Source organism: Rhipicephalus microplus, chromosome 8 (assembly GCF_043290135.1).
Source record: "Rhipicephalus microplus isolate Deutch F79 chromosome 8, USDA_Rmic, whole genome shotgun sequence".
NCBI classification, from domain to species: Eukaryota; Metazoa; Arthropoda; class Arachnida; order Ixodida; family Ixodidae; genus Rhipicephalus; species Rhipicephalus microplus.
Genome location: NC_134707.1, coordinates 22,009,768 through 22,032,448, shown reverse-complemented (window position 1 = coordinate 22,032,448; position 22,681 = coordinate 22,009,768). Strand labels below are relative to the sequence as shown.

At 44.6% G+C, this 22,681-nt stretch overlaps 1 protein-coding gene across 3 annotated transcripts in view; it reads right to left on the bottom strand.

The window, feature by feature from the left end:
* LOC119165256 (cGMP-inhibited 3',5'-cyclic phosphodiesterase 3A-like) overlaps window positions 1–22,681 on the bottom strand; it is a 346,756-nt gene that overhangs the window by 24,316 nt on the left and 299,759 nt on the right. For all 3 annotated transcript variants that reach the window (XM_075871286.1, XM_075871287.1, XM_075871288.1), the window contains 8 exons: window positions 17,354–17,823; window positions 13,756–14,081; window positions 13,012–13,187; window positions 11,764–11,943; window positions 8,399–8,510; window positions 6,666–6,803; window positions 3,021–3,154; window positions 749–952 (listed from right to left, as the gene is read on the bottom strand). In XM_075871286.1, the coding sequence (XP_075727401.1) occupies window positions 749–952; window positions 3,021–3,154; window positions 6,666–6,803; window positions 8,399–8,510; window positions 11,764–11,943; window positions 13,012–13,187; window positions 13,756–14,081; window positions 17,354–17,823 (1,740 nt within the window). The remainder of the gene's footprint in view (window positions 1–748; window positions 953–3,020; window positions 3,155–6,665; window positions 6,804–8,398; window positions 8,511–11,763; window positions 11,944–13,011; window positions 13,188–13,755; window positions 14,082–17,353; window positions 17,824–22,681) is intronic.

Below are 22,681 nucleotides of genomic sequence, written 5' to 3'. Positions count from 1 at the left end.
CCTAAGGCTTCCTGGATAGTTTTTCGACACGTCTCCGCTATCACCATAGGACGTAGCTGATTATGCCAGTTGCCTCAGGAATGCCATGAGAAATGCGTCTCCTATTCCTGCACGTCAACACTCACTCCCAAGTTTTGCCATTCGCGCGCTTCGTGACTGCACCCACGTCTTTGTACGACATGACGCAATTAGGCCACCACTGCGACCTCCTTACAACGGACTCTTTAAGGTCTTCAAGCATTGCCCAATGCATTTCGTTCTGCTGCTTAATGGACGCGAAGACAGTATCTGCATTGACTGCATAAAGCAGGCTTTCTTCGACACTGACGCCGTCCTCAAAGACTACAAGCCATCCGCGAAAACCAGGCGAATGTGCTTTGCAACATCAGAACCTATAACCTGCTCATAGGGGTTTCTCCTTCGCCCACTGGCTACCTCACTAGAGAGAGGCTTTATGGCAAGCCGCCAGCATCTCGGAGATGATGAAGAAGTTGTGCTGCAGCTGCTCTGCATGTTTGAGCCAAAATGAGAGAAGAAGATGCCAGCAAGAACGGCAGCATCTGTGAACGTCCATGCCAAAGCAGGGATAAATAAAAAAATGTAGGAAACCAAACGCCACTTGTCTTCCTACAATATAAATGGCACTTTATCTTTTTGGAGTAATTAAACATGAAACATTTCAAACAGTGAGAGGACAGGTAAGGTAGTCACTCGTCAGGAAACATTGTTTGACTGCAGTTGGACTTACCTTTGCATTAAATTCGGCAAGGATCTCGAAATGCCTCTTGAGATCGGTGGCGAGAATGCACTCAATGACGAGGAAGCGAAACCGCTTGAACTCCGCCTTGTCCAGGTGCACGAGGAAGTTGAATTTTGGCTCGGACAGAAATAACGTCCATGCAGACGCTGCGTGATAGTTCTCCAGCACCGACCGGTCGTTGTACAATACCGCCTGTAAATGTAACGCACGGATGTCACACTGAGAAACACAGCACCAACTTTGACATAACCAATATTTGAGCTTGATGACCCTTGAAAGACTTTCGTGTTCAGCCTATGCTATGAAATATGCAGAGAACAGGATAACCGCCACAAGTCCCCATTTCAAGTGTTGTGTTGCTAAATATAATTTGAGGATAAAAACAAGTTGGATGTCTCTTGTTTACACGACCTTGCTTTACACCACATGATTTGCTTTGGAAGTACGATGGGGTGCAATGTAACAAGTGAATTGTAAGTTAAATGCACCATAATAATGACCATTAAAATAACCCTTTAAAGGAATTGAATGTTGGTCAAATTGGTGCATAGAAACAAATATTATGGTAAGTAACATAACTAGACACGGCAACAGAAAGCAACCGACAAGCACAGGTGAATACTAGCTTAGACCAGTGGAAGCGACAAGCACAGGTGAACACAAACTCAAACTAGTGTACCAGTCCTCAATAAAATCAGCTGTTAGTTCGAGCCCGTGCTCGTATGTTTCTTTCTGCTGTCTTGACTAGTTGCGTATGTTACGATGACATATGAAAAAAAATCCTTATACCGGTTAATACCAGTCGAGTGCAGCTTTCAGTGATCCGAAGTGATGTGTCATCCCTACGGTGTCCTCCACGACAATCCTCATCTCCAAACCATGCCATTTCATCTCAGCAAACACCTAGCCTTACTATTAACAGTGAAACTGTTCTTAGCTGTGGTTTTCATGTCCTGCGTTGTGGGAGCGCTGATCACATGGCCACGTTATATGGCGAAAGTGAGCCTCGGTACAGGTCTGATCACACGTACCCATTGCAGCGCGTCAGGGCGTTGCCTTTTAATGCGGCGCGGTATCCTCCCCTGACGCAGAGACATGTTGTACAACTTCGCGCAGCCACGCACCCTCTCTTGCCAAAGAGATAGGGTGCCGCACCACGTGAAAAAGCAACATGCTGTGATGGGTTCGTGCGGTCATGCCTCAAGAATAGGAGAGCTGCGTGCGCTCCGAGAGGCGATGACTAAGGTTGACGAGGGGTGGACCTTCGAGAAACGCATCAAGATGAGCTGAAGGTGAGGCACCGTAGAGTGTACAATAACGTATTAGTGGCAGCGTTCAGCAGTTTTCAAGATGGCAAACATGAAGAAGGCGGCGGACGTGAGCATCAGCGACAGTGACTCACGAACGGGCGTTCCGTCGTCAAGTCAACCATAATGTTCGCACAAAAGAGGCCGCAGCTGAGTGCCAACGAATAGAACACTAGAAATATGTAGAAGTACAATGTAGCATGATGAAGGACGAACCTAAGCTTTGCTGTTTCGACAGTGCTCAGGAAGTGAGGCTGGCCGGATTTTTCTTTTCCTAGACGTGACATTTATTTTATACTATGACAAGACCTCACTTCATTGTTCTTCATGTAACACAATTTAATAATCCCAATTATATCTGGTAAATTGAACAGGATAATGAACACCACTGCTGCCACATATATGTCAGCCTATCCCCGAAGTATCATCACTTGCTGCCATAGCTCACTGCATGATCCGCCATTCTCCTAGGGCTTTAAATTATTCATTCACTATATTTTTACTCTTACTAATGTGCATACCAGTGTGTCCTTTTAGGTCAACTTGTGGTCATGAATCTACTTGCGATTGTTGTCAAAAGTTCAGAGACTACCACATCTGACAAAATTTTGAATTTCGCAGCAATTTGTGACTGTCCTCAGTGGAACTCACTACATGTTGGCGTGTTTTAGAACAGGCGAGAAATCAACATTCAAGAATGCCCGTCAAATAATCACGACTATTCAAATTACCCTGGTCTCTGGTGGCCCTTCATTAAAGCTGTTTCAATCAATCAATCAATCAATCAATCAATCTAGTTGCCCTAAATACTTGGACAATGACTGTAAATCATGTCAAGCCACCCAGATACAGTTTCTTTACGCTGATTAGCATACGTTTTTTTTGCTCAAGAGTAAAACGATATCACCTCTTTTGCGCATTCGACACAGACACTAGCTGTAATTTTCCCTTACCTGTGGTGCGTACGTGGAGACCAAAAAGGCATTCGTTCTGCCAGGGTGGTCATAGTCATGCATGGCAGCTGCTGTGTAGAGGGCCATGAGTTCTAACGCCGGAAAGTTGGCTCCCATGATACCGTAAGTTTCTTCTGTAGACAATAAAAGCAGATTGGTGGACACTTACTGCAATGGCGTTGAAAACGTTGCAATTGTATTTCTTCTTTCACACGTGCGTGGCTGTGCCAACCCAGCCTAAAGAGTGCTTAAAGCAAAGAACAGAAACGTTTAAAGAGTAAGTTAACCAAGAATGTTGTGGCGCACAGAAGATGAAGACTACTATGTATTTAAAAATATGCATAACGCTATGAAATGAGTACACATTTCATATACAACATATACTGTATATTGGATACTATATATTATATTTACTGTTCATTCATTTGTATTATGTATTTTATATATTTGTATGAACCGTGCTTTGCATTCACTTTTTATTGCTGTGAAATGTCCTTCCCCTGGAAAATGTACTCCGTAAGTAAACGAACAGTAATTTATAAAATGTGCACCGAAAAATAAAACTTGAAGTGTTTTGTGCACCTTAAATACGTTGAAGTAGCAATTCTAGATGTCTTTCTGTTATTTATTTTATCGCGTGGGCTTCTTATTAATTTTGTAGGCATTTTTTGCAATCTGACAGCATTAACCATTACAGTGTTGCTCTCTCGAATCCCCCTCTGTACATGATATATCCCGCCTAAGTAACTCCAGAAAACACTATTGTGAACACAAAGTGGGAACAGTACCGTCCCATACAGCAAGGAAAGTCAAAGGTGGGCCACGCAGCATCATTTCTTGAACATCGATGATACCCCTAGTACTGAAAGGAATCCCCTCGAGATATTTTCACAGAACAACACGTTGTTACTTGGCGTGCCCTCTGAGAATAGTGCTGCAGGCAATCTGACACCATGATGCTGCGTTTTCCCAGAACTCATCAGTGCCAAGACCTACAGCGACGAAATACTATGGGACGGTTTTTTCAACAAAATCCCCACTTTTACCTGTCCACGAGGTTTCATGCATAGCGTATCAAGTTTATGGTGAATCCCTGCGACAATCACGCTACTCATCGTGGTAGCTTAGCACATAAGGTGTAGCCGTGATAAGGTTTAGGGAACGAGTACGATCAATGGCCACGACTGCCACGTTTCGGTGAGAGTGAAATGAAAAGTGCACCTGTAAGTTTAAATCTATGCATAGGTACAGCACAACTGCCCAATTAGTGCAACTTTCAAAACTATTGCTTAGATTGAGGCGTACATTAAAGAACCTTAAGTAGTCTAAGTTACTATGGTGTGCGCTGTAGTCATGTCGCGGTTTTGGCACGTGAAATGTCAGCATTGATTAATTAAGTCATGCTCTGTGCAAGCTTGCCTTTTCTTGAATTTTCGAGAAATGTTACGGAAATGAAGACGAACATATAGGGGCTTTTAAAAGCTTGCACATATACTTCTTTACCAGATAATGGATAGAATATGTGCATGCGCGGGTCTTTACGGAACATAAACCTTTATGTTACATAAACTGCCTGCCAGAGAGGCTTTACATTTCCTTCCCTATTTCACAAATTCACCTTCGTTTCTAGGAACTCGAGGTATCGACACTGCAGAAACTGTAGCCGTCGAGTTAAAATAATGCGAAGTGTGGGCGCCACTAGCGATTACATTATTTCAGCCAGATTACCAAAGCTAGAATGGCCTAGAACATAGACGCCGTGAGTCAACATATTGATGATTGGTTGCGCAAAATGTCACAAGGTGTGGACACCATCGCTGCAGTAGCAATGTATTTTTTACCCTTTTGTGCATACGAGGATACTGTACAGGATAATAAAAACAACTAGTGATCTTGCCACAATGGCGATTCAATCCTATGCAAGTTAAATGCAGTTTAAATGTAGTTAGCATCACAATTCATGGTTTGCAAAAACGTAAAGGTATACACTGTTACGTACGTACGTAAACGTTTATGTATGAGGCGTAAAACATTGAAAGACAGGCGTTGTGGTAAGATGCTAAATGCAAATCGGTATTTAGTAACACATTACGTAAAGAAGTATGCAAACAAGCTAAAAGCCCCTAATGATTGTTTTCATATTGGGCCCAAAACTGTTATACATTGCGTAGCTTAAGAGGAACATTGGAACTCATCGTTCGACCATATTTTTTAGGCCCGTAAAGAACTTGAGTTTGTGTATGTCGGCAACGAAAACGAAGCTTAAGCTTTAGCGGACTGCGATTTCAAGCTAAAAAGTTCACCACGGACATTGTGCAGTCACACGAAAATATTGTTCTTGAGGGTGAGACATCGCCCAAAGTTGCCCTGGTGATGCTCGAATAGGTTATGAGTCGCTCAAGAATGGTTGTTGTCGCATCCCGGATTCTACGAGAAAACTTGATTAACGGTCAGCTGTGAAGAGCGTATAGACCAAGTACGTATCACTTCCTGTGTAAATTCCTAATGAGTGAACATTAATTTTAAACCAGAAAGCTGGCATCCGGGAAAGTCGTGAAAGACTATGGGTAACGATGCATTTTAACTAGCAAAATGCCAGGAGCGAGCTCTAAATTCATGATTCATAGGCCGCAGTATAATCCATGTGCAGCTGCGAAATACCGAAATATTGCACGATAACCCGTTATGGTAACATTATAAATAACTCTGTATTATCAAAGCTTAACTAAAGTGCACAGAGGAGCCAAAGCAACTGAAATCTTGAACGGTAGCTGCCAACAAACAGCGTAGAAATTAGTGATAACGAAAAGCGTTCCAAATTTTAAAAATATATTCACACATTCTATAAATACCTGGTATACCTGTTGCTCACAAGCATTGTTAATTGATGCCAAAAGCACACAAAAATTCTACAGCTAAATATTTTGCATGGCAGCTGATTACATGACCCCAAATGCTAATGAAAACTAGTAAATTGGGTATTTTAGATAAAGACATGTTAGTATTTTCATTAAAACCATTATTTATGGTTAACCCTCATGTACTAGCTAACGACACAAACTTGGCATCAAAAGTGCCCAAAACCACATAGATGGCACTCTCTCAACAACTATGAGGCCGTGTTATTATATGCTAACATTAAAATGTTAGTGCAAAAAAAAAATGATAATAAGTATGAAAGTGGCATCACATGCAAAAAGTGAGCCTTCGTTTTACAAGATCAGCGACTAAAACATTTCATCAAGTGATATGACCACTAAGCCCTCCGAATATTAACAAAACGGACGTAAATTTATGGACATAATCATTTCTGCCGTTTGTTTGTAAGTGAGCTCTTGTGTTAGCATATTTAGTTACAAACCACATAAGGCAATTACAAATTGAAGACCAAAACAAATTATTTGTGACAAATATTATTTAACTTAAACAAGCATGAAGTATAAAAAAACTGTGTCATTTGAGATAGACCCCTTACAGTGGCTGAATACCATTAGTGAAGGAAATATAGTTTCGAGTTGCTCGAAAAAAAAGTGAGGTGAAACCTCAGGAAGGTGCAGGCTGGCTGCAACAAAGCCTTTTTGTTTGGTATGGGGCGCAACTAAAAGTGTGCCTCGATTTTTCATTTCACTGGGGAATAGGTGTCACCTGCTAAGAAGTTCCCGGCTGTCTTGTGAAGCGGAGAATCCGTGGTGTCCGGCACTGCTTGCACGAAACCAGGGATGGCTTGTGACGTCAGGTAGTACACCCCGTGGAGGACGTCCGCAGCGTGCATTCGATTGTGATCTGACGCGCGCGAAAATGAAAGCGAGGAAAACTATTGGCGAAAGTGATAGACGTCTCATACGATCGACTGAACTAGAGGAGCGGGAATGCGATACATAGCGATCAGATGTCATTGCACATGTACTATCTGCATCAAATGAAACCAGAACAGCAACAAGCATTAGCAATGGTATAGTGCGGGTCGTCCTGTCATAACCGTGGACATACGCAGTCCTACCAAATCGGAGTGTTGTGCGCCTGTCAATGGCAACAACCGGTTGGCGCACACTATACCATTGCTAATGCTTCCCGCTGTGCAGGTTTCATTTGACGCAGATGGTACAGGACTGTGATGATGTGTTACATATTCAAGTTGTTAGGCGAGTTCCCAAGAGGTAACAAAGAGGGAACAAAGTCCAACACAAGCCAAGTACGAAACTACAGAAAGGTTGGTCACTGCAAAATCGGGATGTTTCAAAAGCCATGAGAAACACCTGGATAAAAATCATCACCTGTTTGATGGAATCACATTGCATTGACTAAAAGCGATCATGTCGCAATTTGTTTGGTGAGTTAGCATTAGTAATGAAGAAAAAAAAATAGCACGAAATGAGACCGAAATGCCACAGCAATAACCTATGTCCTCTATTAGAGGCTAACATCTTGAAAGTTTTTTTTTCTTGACACAAGCATTTCTTTTATTGTCATAGATTTGATACGAACATCTTTAGCGCATTTCTTCGGGTTGCTGTCACTGTCAGGTTCAAAATAAGGTTTGAAACTCCACTGTTGCCTACACGTGCGGTGATCGTTGTTGGATCAATCTCTCAGCCCTGTTTTTTTTAGCAACCAATATTCTAAACATCGCCTGTTTCACGCATGAACCACTCATCCGTTAATACTACCACACACTTGGAAAAACAGAACGTTTGATAGAGACACACATTACATGGCCGTTGCTCGGCGAATATTCTTGCATTCACTGACAGTATGCTCAGTACTTTGTGGATTTATTTTTTACCAGTGGTACAAACGGTAAGACCTTGCAACATTCAGCCATCATAGAAAAATAGCTTCAACAGCAATCGTTTCTTTATCCCCCTTCAATAGGTACACGGCCGGAATTCTTTGTAATCATTACAAATCAGCCAAAAACTAACAAGGCACAGCAAAGGTGCCGTAAAAAGGAGGAGGTGGCAGAACATTCTCCTTCATTTTCTATATTATTTTAACCATTTCTTTTTATGCTCTTTACAACTGCTTCCAGCAAAGTAGGACTGAACGAAACATAAAAACTACCATCGCTAGCGGTGCTGCCGCTGCGGAGGTCCTCTGTTTTCTGGTAAGCCGTACATTATAACACATCGCACTTACTGGCAGATAGTTGTTAAGAACCTGTGTAATCTTTTCAGACTGTCATGCAGTCTTTTAGAATAAAGCTGCAAAATGAATGGGTTTTCATATTTGTACCTATTCCTACCTAAATGATCAAATTGAGGTAAGATGTACATTATAAAGACCATGGCAAGAAATCCCTGCAAGCTGACAACAGTGCTACCTTGGCAAATACCCATGAAGATATGAAGCGAGACGCAAATAATTATTCAGAGACTCACATGGTTTTTCTCTGTAACCACTCTCGAGTGCGTGGAAATAATGAAGAAACTCGGGCTCCGGGATTTTGAAGGCATCGAACAGACCAACTTCTAAAAATACGCGATAACACATCTGAAATGAGCAAATAAGAAAGAATATTCAGAAGGCCTATAAGGTCCAACTCACACGGATCGCCAAGTACATATCTATACACTCTGGTTTTTTATAATTTCCGATGTTTCAATGTCTTTATAGTCTGTAAGTTCCCACTAGAAGTTATGTAATCTCCCTCAATGTGAATCATTTCCTAAATGCCCAAGTAACCACGGATATCCGATAGGCATACACCAGGACATACATTTCGGATATTTCGGACATCCTTAAAATGTCCACAAATGTACACTATACGTCCCATGGATGTACAACACATGTACAAACGTGACGAATTTGTATGTTCGCTCGACATCCGTTCACACAGCCAACATGGACATTCAGAGTATATATATATATATATAATCTCTTTGTGTATATAGCTTGTGCATATTCAAGAAAAACCTTTCACGTGAACAACGTATCCACACAGCCTACTCGGAAGCTGTCTTTCTTCCGCCGGAGCTTTTCTGCTGCAAATGAATTCTAAAAAAATGGAGCCCAAGTGGGCTTTCAAGAGCAAACCTTTATTATAAACATATTTTAAGACTAATAAGCACATAACTCACAGTCTGCAGCTGCGATTGTGAAAGGGTATACGAGGCTTACAAGATTTTAGTGTTCAATGCCCTTCTGTTTTCAAGTGCCACAACTTCTTAGGTGGCAGCAATTGCTTCATTACAGGTTTAATAAATTAAGTTATTAGCGACAAACACAACTCGTGCATGTTTATGGCAATGTTATTCTTAGAACCTCAATAAGTACATACAGACAAGCACAGGAGAAAAACTAATGGGTGCAGCACATGCTTCTAAATAAGGTTTACAGGCACTCACCACGTGCCTGTCCTAAATTGGTTACTAGGAAGGAACATGCGAACAAATGTAGAGCTGGAAATATGCCACATATTAGCAGGGCTTATACAAATGATGGTCAATAGTCAACGCGTGCTAAGAACAGATAAATGTTCGATATCAGACGTAAAAAAGAGATATGTAAGGCATGATCTTATCTGTGCCGTGCGAGCAAGTGGGGTTGCTGCTGCTTGCCATGGTAATCTCTGCTGGAAAAGTGGTGGGCTCATGCTGCATTTCTATGTTTCTTGTAGAAAAGTCATCCTTTGTAACTTCACATGTTGCTGTTGATGTCCACACGGGCGCACTTGAAAAAAAAATCTGCCTTCTGCCGCTAGGAGACTGGCTCAGCCTATATATGTGGGACGGGACACGAATACCCTCCTTTCCCGTTCTTCTTTCGTCATTGCGCGCCGCTGTCAAGCAGGTTTCGGGACAATAGGCACAATGGCATGCGTTTTTTTCCGACACATCCAGAAGGGCACGGCTACCATTACGTGTACGCTCGAGGAATTTGAGCAACTGCGGTGCACCGCTTGTTGAGAAGTGTCGAGGCTGCCGCATTGGGAGTTTCTGTATACATCATGATTGCTATGACGCACTCTATCGGCATTTTCATTAGTTCACATGCAATATTATTAACAATAAATACATTCTTTTTTACAACATACGATACACATATTGAATCAACCAGATTGTTTTGCCTCAGGAAACGAAATTGTTCGACATCCTAGGATCAAACACGCGTGCAGAAATTTGAATGAATATGTAGTAGCCCTTTAAATGAAATTTTACGAGAATGACACTTGGGATTCTGCAGATCTCTATATATTTTCACTACTTTATAATTTTACAATAACTGATGAGTAAATGCACATATCCTTGGCATGTCCTTATATGGACAGCCAGTCAAAGTTCAAAACTTAATATCTAGTCGGACATCCAGTTCGGACGTCCAGAAAACAGACACACGGGACATAGATTGTCACTGTACATCCACTGGCTAACTGTGTTGAAGATGCATTCGACCGGACATTTGTATTCAAAATGGACAGCCAGTGGATACCTGTGGTTGCTAGGGTGGATAAATGCGACTATAACAATTTACGTGTTCTCACAAAAAAGAGAGGGTAGACGTGAAAAAATGTTTAGCATGCAGCATCCGCAAATGCTGGTGAATGTAGTTGATTCAAATTTAGGACCACGAATATTCATTTTTCAGTGACACCAGGAGGAGAATTGAAAGAACACACTATATAATGAATATAGGTGAGTGTTAGCAAAGAAATTACTTTTTGAAATGAACAGTTAGGATATTTACCTAAGAACAGTCTGGATATTTTTGTAAAATATGTTACGTTCTTTCATGGTAAATGTGAATATCCCTACAGCAAATTTCCATCATTGACTCTTCGCATTTTATCCAAAAACCAACCACTAAAGTAGACGTAGTTAAATAATACCGTATAATATGTGAATCATATAATGCAAATATAATGTGAAGATATAGCGAGTTGTGTGAGAAATAATTAGGCATGCCCTATTATTTCCACTTTACAATGTACCTTCAAAAAATAATGGTGTTGATATCAGCGAACTAGTGGCATTGATATCACTGATTTGAAAAAACAGGGAATGCCAACAAGCTGTATATATTAAATATTGCACAGATAGATGTTCCTGTAGAACAGAATTTCTACATCTGCTTTCCAAACTGCTGCAGAATAGAAGTACAATACATGGCCCTGCTATTCGAGCATGGGTGTTTTTTTAGAGGGTGTCTGGCATACTTTCTGCTGCCCAGAGGACTGCATGATGGTTATAAAGGTCTATAAAGCATTTGTGATAAAACTCTATAGCAGGCTTGCGTGAATAATACTTTGTCGTTAAGCATTGTAGTGAATACTAATCGGTACCGAATAATCAAACTTAAAGAGTAGGAAATCTCACAATTATAGAGGTGCCAGTTATAAGAGGTAAAATATGGCAAGTTATAAAATTGCCCATGCTAAGCACATATAAGCTGGTACCATGACATACTTCTATACTGATATATTTAGCCGAATGCAGGAAAAGTGAAAACTTGACCTCCTAGTGTGGCTTGGCAGCAGTGAAAATTCAACTTCATGACATAGTAGTAGCGGGGCGTAGTGAGAACGCCCTTTTAGGTGAATTGAAGGCAGTAAAGCGAATTGAAGGCAGTAAAATACCTTACTATTCTGTTTAGAAATTCACGAATTTTAAATTGGTGTCGAAGCCGATGTGAATTGGGTAGCAATCTTTTGCACTCTGTAAGCGCTCAAATATTAGCACGTGCTTTATCTGTAGGTAAGGACTTGAATATAGGTTTTATCTAGGAACAAGGCAGAGATGTCACATACCTTGCTGAGTATGGTATCCGGATTTAGCCTGTTGAGATCAAATATAGGGTAGTCCCACTCGGCTATCCGTCCCAGCAGTGGGTCGCGAACGATTTCGTCGGGCAGGAAGAGGGTGTCGCCCACATAGAGGCCACCCCCTTCTTCTCGGTCGAAGTCACCCTCGTTCCCCGATCCCGAGTCCTGCATTGGGGAGCAAGAGAACTTGGTAGGGGAACGGTGGAAGGTATCGTGGCAAATAAAGCGAGGTCACAAAAAAACGAGAGACTTACTTGACTAGGAACACGAAAGCTAGATTAGGGATGACTCTCGCATTGTCTAATGTTGTTTTTCTCGAATAGCTTACGCGTATTCTGAATTCAAGTTTTGATACACACGATACCTAAGCACGTGAAAAAGAATGTGAGATGGGTCTGTACCGCTGGCCTCCCGATCGAGTGCACGAAGCAATCCCGCGTTGTGCACATCAACGCTACTCGGTCGTTGATAAGAAAAGCATTACAAAGTGCCTAAATTCATCTAAATGAACGAATCGGGTTCAAGCAGACCTGTTTACACCGTCTCTGCTTTGTTATCCATAGGTGTGTGCACATAGGGGGAGTGGGCATGATGGGGCACGCCCCGACTAATAACTTTAATGGGGCGCCAAGTCTCCCCCTCCCTCTTATTTTTACACAGTCAGACCTCTCCCGTAATTGCGAGAATCACAAAGTCATGGCCAATATGGTTCTTGGCAACAATAGCTGCTGAAGACCCCTGATGTGGCATTCGAAGACCTGCTTGCTCATCGTTTTTAGTCAGCAAAGCTGAGGACCGATGGCAGGCCGTTTTGAGAAGCACGTCATCACTTTATTTTCAGTTTCACATCCATTACGAAGCTTGTTTAACGTTAGGACTCGACCAGGGGGTTCTGCTCTGAAACGTGGTTCTTCCCTCCTGAAAAACCCTGCGCAGGCCTGTGCTCTTCAGTGGCTGTTCACGTCGGCATTTATAACAACCCATCGTTCGAAGTCATGCCCTCTCAGCTGCTACACGCGCATGAGGCACTGCTGGCCCAGGTTTTGGTAAAGCTAATTTCTTTCCGGTATTGCTAGGTCTTTTATGCGGAGGGACAGCACTGTTAAGATCAGTGCGCCAGCTCACACAAAGAGCTTCAATAGCTTAGGTAGGATGTTTAGATGCTTCAGGGGAGGTATATCAGATGACTAAACATAGGAACACATGTAGAGCCAAACAAGAGGTATTAGAGACCTCGTCCCCTTTGGCACCAGTGGCGTCCTCGAGGCGTCTCTCACGGGGCCTTGCCGCTAGCGTCGCGCCCACCCGAGCCCCGCAGAGTCCGCAGCGAACAGGTCCCGCCGTCGTCGCCGCCGTTGTCGCCGTTGCTACCACGGCTGTCGCCTGCTGCGGCGACCTCAGTGCGCCCTCTGCGACACACACATACACAAAAAGAAAAAAAAAAGAAAAGAAGACAAATTTTTATAGCAACGCATTATTTATCTAGGCTGATTCGTTTAGCCGTAAACTGTCACTACAGCTGGATGACAGGAAAGAGATATAGATGAATTAGGTGGAGGAAACGTACAGGGATACAAGATAGATCTGACGAAATACCATTCTGCCTGGCTGCATGCTTCATAGGTGAGAAGAGAGTGTTCAGTGGAGGGGTGAAGTACATAATTGTTAGGAAACAGGCTAAGCTGTGCTACTGCAAGGGTGGCATCCATGAAATGCACCGTACACTCATCCTGCTCAAGGGTCTACATGTGAGGTGAAGATATAAAGTCACCAATACAAAGCAACACTGTGACAAAGCTGGCAGAGAGATATATCTAGCAAGTATCGTAAACAGAAGACTAAACAGATTATCAGTGACATGATACTGTCAGAAAGTAAGGAAGAAAGGAAGAATAATTTAGCAAGTGTTTATGGACATGAAACATGCAGTGTATCCTCATTGTCATCATCATTATGAATACAGAGATGAGGGCTTACCCAGCACGTTGGGCCCGCTCGCCGGGTCGTTTGTGTCCGACCCGCTGGGCGAGTCATTGCTGGAGTCGTAGTCGGACGTGTGCAGCCGGCGCACAGAAGGTAGCGTGGCCTGCTGGTCTGCCGAGGCGGCGGCCTCGCCCGCCGCCGCGCCGGGCGTTGTCCCGGCGGCCAGGCTCAGCGGGTGGAGGCTGCACACCGTCTTGCGTTCGCGTACCCCTCGCCGGGACAGCGCTGACGACGGGATGGCCGTCGTGGAGAACGAGCGGCCCTTCGGCTGCAGCGCCGACGACGGACCACCGGACGCCGTGCCGCGAGCCGACGAACCGCTGAGAGGAGGCCAAAGGATTGAAATAGACGTAAGAAGACTGCCTTGTTGGGGGAGTTCAGATACGATGAGAGGCCGCATAGTTGCTGCCAACACACATGTAAGAATGAAAAATTCACACCATCTTCCCAAAAAGAACCCCGATAGGATATGATGCAGCAGCGTTGCGTACGGGTAGCAGCACAAGTTTAACGGCGCTAACGCGGGTGATGCGGTCAGCACTGGAAGATTCGTTTGAAGCGATGGCTGGTGCGTCAGTTTTATAGCTCGTGAACCGATGATTCGGTGGTGTAACGAGCGACGGTCGTGGTAGCGGAGCGAGCAGCGGTAGCGGCTGGTGTTGCGGGTTAACGAACGAGGCGGCAACTGCGGACGCTGTGGCAGGCGCGTGGCAGCCCAGAAAGAGAGTGACGTCTGCGCACACTGCGAAGTGGGCATGTCGTTAATGTGCAGCTGTGGCCTGACCTACTTGGCACCCCTCCAACACGTGCGGGGAAGAGAGCGCGTTGCGGCGCGATCGTACAGACGCACGGAGGGACATCGTTACACAGGTTAGTCAAATAGCCGCTTCACGTCTAAAAAGAAACTCTGGAAGATCCGTTCATGTAATACATTTATCTACGAAGTATCTGTCTACGTAATACATTTATCTGCGATCCGCACTGTGTTCTTAGTGGCGGAGGGTCGTCAAAGCACGTTAGTCCACGTTCGTCTGCCCTATGAAAATGGCCAGCTAGAATAGAAGGAATGCAAGAAAACAAGTGGGTGGGCATTTGTCAGCTAAATGAGACACCACATCCATTTGGTCATCTGGAGAGCCCATAAAGTAAAAAAAAACAGGAAATAAATATGGCAAAGGAGAGGTAGAAGGAGAAAGGGCACATTACAACAAAATCAGGTCACATGCCAAACCATGAGTAAGTACCACAGTTGAGAGTACAGTCTACTTCTTAATACAATTTCCAGCCCAGTGTGGTGAGTCTCTTGACAAAGTATTGTCATGCATAACAACGCTGCACCTTAGTGACAGAAGGGAACGCACAAAATAGAAAGCAAACTGACAACTGTTTGTTTTTGGCGAAGAAGTGCACAAGACTACTGAAAGCTTGTCATGTGCTACCTTTTCACTCAAGCCTGCCTTCGTAACAATGCACCTACGATTTACAATACTAGGAGCCCACTTGAAGCCCGAAAGCACCTTTAAAATTAGCGTCAAGCTTCTTAAGCAGCTTGACGATAAAAAATTTGTTATTGTTTAAGCTTAATTCTGTCTCATAGGTTACTCCAAATAGAATATACAGATTGTGCCCTTTTAGCACGCACTCTTGTACCTTGCACGTTCTTCATAGCTTAACACCTATATTGTACACATCTCATTTACCTTGCCTAGAAGTAAGCCAAACGGCATATCAGTCGATTCATTTTCATTAATGATCAGTTATCTCCCTAGCCGCTGCATTTCTTATTCACATGAGAATTAAACAACACTCGTGAACATGCACAAGAAACAAAACGCGTTGATTGTAGTGCCCAGGTGAAGCGTCACAGGATGTCACTATCAGAGTTAGCGGTAAGCCACCTTGCAAACACCCTACAGTATAACGGAGCGTTGCACATGCCTAAATTTAGAAAGTCAGATGACGCTCACGGAAATAGTTGAAGCTCGAAGTGATGAGGAACCTTCGAATAAAAAAACGCTGTCAAAACGTTGAAATGAGCCGCGTTCTCTGTTCAACGATTTGTCATCCCTTAAGAGAGCGAGAGAAGTGATAAAAACAGGAAGGTTGGCCTTAGCTAATGCTCTTTAGCATGCTACTATGAAAAGGAAAAAGAGAAAGACAAAAATACAGCTCTGTGAAACCCAAGGATGCGTGCAGAACGGGCACCCAGTGATTAGTAGAATTCCCACTGCTTGGTTTACCAAACCCTCAATAACGCTGGTGTTTCAGTTAAGCATGCACGGTTTTCCCGGCACAAGTGAGATCTTGTTAAGGTGATTCGCAATCTCAGTGTGCGACATGCGCGCTACATTTTGCTGGGGTTTATCGACTTCCTGCTTGTTGCGGCAGTTGAGATACTTGTCTGCAGCAACTCCCTTCAGGTTACTCCCACCTTCAGATGTAGCGACGAAGTCGCCGGGAAATTGCTGGTGGGCAGGGCGGAGCAATCGCGCGTTTGGAGAACTCTTGTGTGCGGCACGGTTGTAAGTAGCATGTTTCCGAAGGGTTATAAGGTAATAGCTTTTAAAAGCTCGTTTCGCACGAATTCCGGCGTCAGAGTCAGCGTTGTAGCTGGTGAACTAAATATCGTCGTATTGTCCATGACCGAAAAATCGAGATTGACAGAAATAAAGTACCATAATGAATAATTTCCGGTTTAAGCGTGGATCGAACCCGGGTTGTTTGCATGGCAAGCGAGTGTTTTTACCACAAGGCCACACGTCCGCTGGTGAATAAAGCGAAAACATCCTCCTCTGCTCAGAAATACAGTGAGAGCAAATTGAATGCTTTACAAGCACATGCGTCCGGTAGACACGATTCACAATACAGCCTGAGTATTGCAGTAACAATGCGTGGTATAATCGTTAGTTGCCATCAGGCGTAAGAACATGTGGTTATAATAATGACTTCATTGTTTAAAGCCAGTCAACCGCTCCAAGAGGCACACACGTCACTGCACCTGCTACTTTAAGGCCACGTAGAGCATGCAGTGTAGTGAGTTCGAAACAATTCCATTCACGATGGGTTTGAAGTCGCCTCCAACTATTAAAAACGAATCTTAATGGTCCCCTAATTTTTATTATTTTGTATTACTTCAATTGCTTCTTCGTTATTTCAGTGAAATATAATACCTTAGTCCTAGTTCACTTACTTTGAGCCGGTTTCGAGCATTGCTAACCTTTCGTTACACATGTTTCGACCACTTGATGTCGAGTGTGATCACGCCACTTGATATATACGCATGTCCGACAAGCGGGGCACTCGATGCGCTACTCACTTGGAAGAGAAATGACGGATGAGAATAGGGAGAGGAAGAATTGGTGCGCATATTACTCGTTTCTTGACCAATCCCCCCAGAGTGGGTGTGAGCCATGCATTTAGGCCGTCGTCATCGTTCAACAACGACGTAAAAAGCCGGTTTGGTTACGACCACGCCTTTAGATAATCATCATCATCATCATCATCATCATCACCATCATCATCAAAGGCTAGTGTCAAGTCCTGGGCTCAATTAAAAGACCTATGAGCACCCGAGCTCTGCGATGACGAGTACCTGGACGCTGCTGCATGGTTCGCAAGGAATTGCTGGTGCTGCGCGGCCGCGGACCCCTCGGCGGCGGCTGCCGCATGCCTGAAACTAGTGCTCCTCTTTCGGCTGGGCTCTGGCTCCAGCGTGGGCATGCCCGTCGCCGAGGTCGTCGTCGTCCACGTGCTCGTCGACATGCGCCGGAGCAGGCCCGGAGGAAGATTGCGGCGCAGCCGTTTGGGCAGGGCCGACGGTCTTTCTCCGGTGTACGGTATCTCCTCCGTGTCCGAGCCGCAGTTGAAGTCGGCCAGCGAGACTGAGGCTCCCCCGGGCCGGGGCCGTGGCTGGGGCGGCCCGTGGCTCGGGGGCGACAGCAGCGTGGCCAGCGCTCGCAACCCGCTCACCACGTGCGGCGGGAGGTTCGGGTCCAGCAGCATGTCTGTCACCAGGCCGTGCGCCTCCGCCAGTAGAGCGACGTCCACGGTCGAGCTAGAGCCCTGCGCATACAGTGAAAACGACAGCGTCAGTTTGCGTGATTTCATATACATGCATGCGTGCGCTTGAGCTCTCTCTCGAACGGGCTGATTTCTCTAGGCTTCCGATAACTGGACAATTGCACTGACGCATGACGACAGTGGTCGTCCCGCTTTCCTGCTATGCATCTTTGAAAATTGTTGAGATATTGCGCGAGCGTTGACTGAAAGATACGGTGTAATAGCGACGAAATGCAATGAGATAGGTGATACAATGACCAGCTTCAGATCAATCTTTTCTGAACGCATAATCGCGCAGATAATGATGACAGTCTGTACGTATTTAAGTAAACAGCGTAGAAGATGGTGGTTACTTAGGCGTGTTTCGTGCGCTTGCGCACCATACAGGAACTCTCGTTTCTTACTAGGCACTAAAACACTCTACTACGTTTCTTACAAGGCACTAAAACACTAGGCACTAAAACACTCTGGGGCCAACAAGTTTTCAATGGTGTGCATAGTCTCGTGAGGATATCAAAGGCTCTGATTGTTCTACACCGTATTCCAGTGGTGACGAGGGACGGCAGAGCGTTTTGTAGAGCTATGTGGTACGGCAGCTGGTTTCACCACATGTTTAATGAGAAATTAAAAGCGCTTTGATTGTTTGTTTCTCAACCTAATCAATGGCATTGGACTTAATTTGCTTAATTTGCTGCGTGCTCAGTTGAGCATCCTATCAATTAGTACCAAAAAATAGAAACAAAAACCCTACAGTAGAGTACTTAGTCAAGCCAGACACCTGTACCGAAAATTTGAAACTACAAAAACTGCGTATCAGCGTTTTTATTGCATTCTAGAATGATACTTAATTGTCGCTTTATGATCGGCGGCACCAAATGCAGCTTTCTTATATGTGGAGCCACGATGAAGGCTGTTATCAGGTCTTCCGGAAGGGGCCTGTAGCTAGTTCGTGGTAACGGGACCGCGTTACAAGAAGTCCATCATCATCAGATTACTGTGAAGCATCTATCAACGAAGCCCACGCGACCTCGCTTATTTGTAGCACAGGTGACCGGAAGCGAAGAAGGCAATTTTATTGTTACACACCGTCAAACCCGGAGCACAAAGCAAAAAAAAAAAAAAAAAAAACACCATTTGTGGGCTCCTCCTTAAGCGTTCCCTAATGCAACTTTGTCATACGTGGAACTTCCCAAACTGTCGGTGCCAAAATTTTTTTTCTCAGAAACTACGGAATAGCACATACTTTAGTACTTCTTGCTGCCTCCGTTTCAAGCTGATGGCTCTCATTCTAACGACGCTACGACCATTGCTTGCCTAAGCAAGCGAGAATCTCGAACACTGGTTGCGCTCCATCGAACACTTCCTTTCAGTCACTTCCACGCCAGTAACCAAAGAAGTGCATTGCCAAGATTTCTGCTCAAGGGAAGTATAGAAAGGAAAACTAAGGTTGAGGAGACAATTAATCAGCAACGCTCCCTTCTTCAGACAAATAAGTGCATCGCGAGCAAAGGCTGAACACCATCTGTATTCCCCACTTTGCAATGGCTGAACAAGTTTGTCACAGTCGCTGCTCTTGTCAAGTCCACTTTCGTCGACAATGTCTACAACTCCTGGAAGGAAAGACACACAAGCGAACATGCGTGCACATGCACGCAAGTCTGCTCACGCACGCACATAGAGGCAACCTGGGTGCCCCTCCATCGGAGAGCACTGCACATCACAGACAAAAAGCGCAAAGACAGCGCTAGCACCATTGAACGCTTTGGCGTGAACAGGGCTAAGTCTCGCTAAGTATTTACTGCATCGCTGCTACCGAAGCCACCGCATTTGCTTTTCCGGCACGAAATTGGCAAGGACAAGCTCTTTCGTTGCTGACTTCCCCCTAAAGGAGCAGCGAGTCGAAAAAGGGAGAATAAATGCTCAGGAGGTATTCGAAAGGGTAGTAAGATTCCGTGCATTTTGTAAATAGGGGGCGACAGTGTACAGGACAACGTAGTTCCAAATTAACTGACCAAGAGTTTATGAAAGGTGAACCAATAGGCTCGTATTTAGAAGCACGTTTAACGCTAGACATTTTCGCAAGAGATTACACCAACAAATCATGATGCGGGACATAAAATTAGAGAAACCGGCTGACCAATGGCAAAACAGAATTACAAAAGAGAAGTTTCGTGAATTCGTCCTCTGGATTATGCAGCGCGACCCACTGCTGTAAAACATATTTCAGCAATAAATGAACTAATGAAGATGGAACAAGAGCTGAATCTATGAATATGAACGACGCAGTGAATTCGACACGCTATTAGCAAAAGTGGAATGAGAAGAATTGCGGAAGCATTACAACCTCTTGAAGGCGCACTGTTGTTGAGTGTGAATAATACAATAAGGTCAACGCACTGTCAGGATAAAATACTATAAATCATTTTCAAAAGTACTCTATCTTTCTTTCTGGCCGCGCCTGTGGACTTAAATGACATAAAGCATATTTTATTTGCGTACGCTTGGGACGGATGGTTGCCTGGACAGCTGCAGCACAGAGATCACACTTCATCGTCTTCCATCATTATGTGTTGCGGTCGTCATACGTTATTTTTGTTGGTAGATTTAACTTGTGGTCTTGATGTAATGACATGTAAAAATTGTGAGTGATTTCGTCATAATTAGGTGATAATTAATTGAACCTTATACAAGCTGCGTGTTTTTTTTTTAAATTTGAGCCGTTGTACATACCCCTCAGATAACAGGACGAAATCCACGCAAAAGGGCGGTGTCAGTTGTGAGAAGAATACAAGCGATTTATGGTGGCATAGGAAGTGCCTAGGTACAGCCAATACAGGTAACGAGGTTTGACTGCGTATGGTCGACAGGAATGCGTACTGCATGCTTGGCAAGGAAAAAAAGAAGCTAGAGCTTGCAGCCTTGCACAACGTCACGTAAGGCTTCAAGTAGCGGAAATGGACGATTCTGAAGTGCAGTCAATATAGGTAACGAAGTTTGAGTGTGTATGGTTGACAAGAATGCATACTGCACGCTTGACAAAAAAAAAAAAAAAAAGCTGGAGCTTGCAGCCTTGCACAACGTCACGCAAGGCTTCAAGTAGCGGAAATGGACGATTCTGAAGTCTAATCTGGTTGCGCCCGCATTGCTACTAGGCTTTAGCCAGGTCATACCAGGTTGTTTGTAGGTTGATTCTAAGTGCACAGAGGTTCGGGTTAAAAGACCGACAGTCGCAGAAATAACACGCATGTCCAAGTTCAGAGACAGAACCTTGCGCTGAAGCCGAGCGTTTGCATCTCTCATAAATTTATGGGCAGATCGTCGTCGGGCTTCCAAGGCTTCGGGGTGTTCTCGCAGCTGCTGTTGCCTCTACAATTCCCCAGTGTTGTCTCGTTGTACGAACTTGGGGTTCTCGGCTAGCCTCCGTAACTTCGCAGACAACTTTTGGGCTAACTGGTGACTTCTTCAGGATTAGAGGACCAGAGATGAGTAGTGAGATGAATTTTAGAGGCCCCTACGTGTTGATGGTGACGATAGGTTTAGTGGACACTCGTTTTACCTCGAGCTAAACAACTTCGTTAAGAGAATCCTACGCGTGTGTCATGATTGAACGCGCATGTCACGGCTGTCCAGAGAATGTGCAGTGTGGACTGATGAATATGGATATGTATTGCCGTAACACGGGAGCTGCCTAAAAAATCCTCCGAATGACGAGCTCACGATTGCTCCCTCCCGTTAGGCGTGGTATGGTGTTCTGATGCGTTGCGACACCAGCGTCCAGCTGATGACGGTGGATAGGGATGAGAGGCCGGCGGCAAGATTGGACTAACGGCAACATCCTGCAGGAAGATCCCTCGCCGTGCAGACAGGAGTGCGAAGATTAGAGTCGTTCCTCTTAGGCATTTACAGGAAAGCATTGTGCGATCGTTATCGGGAATGTGTTCTCAGAGCCCTTATAAAACTGCGCCAACGATCTCGAAGCATGAGCTAGGTGGTAGCGTGGGAGCAGCCTAAGAGCTAAACAAAAAAAAAAAAAAAAACAGGGAGCGTTAGAACATCGCACGTCAAGCTGATCAAGGAATGTGGTGGGGAAGAACTCACTGTAGCACAAGAACTCTACTAACAGCAGTACAGGCTGGCGAGAGTGCAGAGGAAAGCGTATGAAACTGGAGAGGAAGAAAATATTGAAGCAGTGAGCTGTTGAACAAAAGGCTTGATTGCTGTCGGTAGTGAAAGTAACGGAAAGAAAGGATTGGGGACGATATATCCCCCTTTCCTTTCTAACTTTTCTGTCCATCAGGGCAGAAGAGGTTTGCTGCATGTGGCTGGGACGGGTGGGGGTGGACGGGACAGCGGAGCGGGTACAGGTTCGGTACGGCGAGGGAGAGTGAAGCGTAATATAGGGAGCGTGTGGGAGTGGAGTGGAGAGTACGGGGTGCGAGCCTAATTACCCTGGCCGGAAATTGGAATCCGCCCGCGCGACGCGGTGCACCATCGACGCTGTTCCGAGCCCAGCGCCGTTGCGTTTTCCCGCTGCCTCGAGGTGCGCAGCTAGTAGTTTTGCCGGCGCACGTTCCAGCACACCACCTCACCTCCTACCGGGTTTTCGAGTGGACTCTTTCGGAGCGCGACAATGGGTGGCGAACTACCGTATATTCTCGAACTTAAGCGCGCATATTCCGTAGCAGCGTCAGTCGTGGAACACTAATAGACATTGACACATAATTGCATGGCAGTGCGTGCGGAGAACACATCAAACATGTCAGGGTACGTTCTTACAAGCTATGAAGGTTAGTTAGTGCAGTATAAGCTTGTTTGAATCTGATGTCGGGGACTTTTATTACCAACTTGATGCACCAATCAT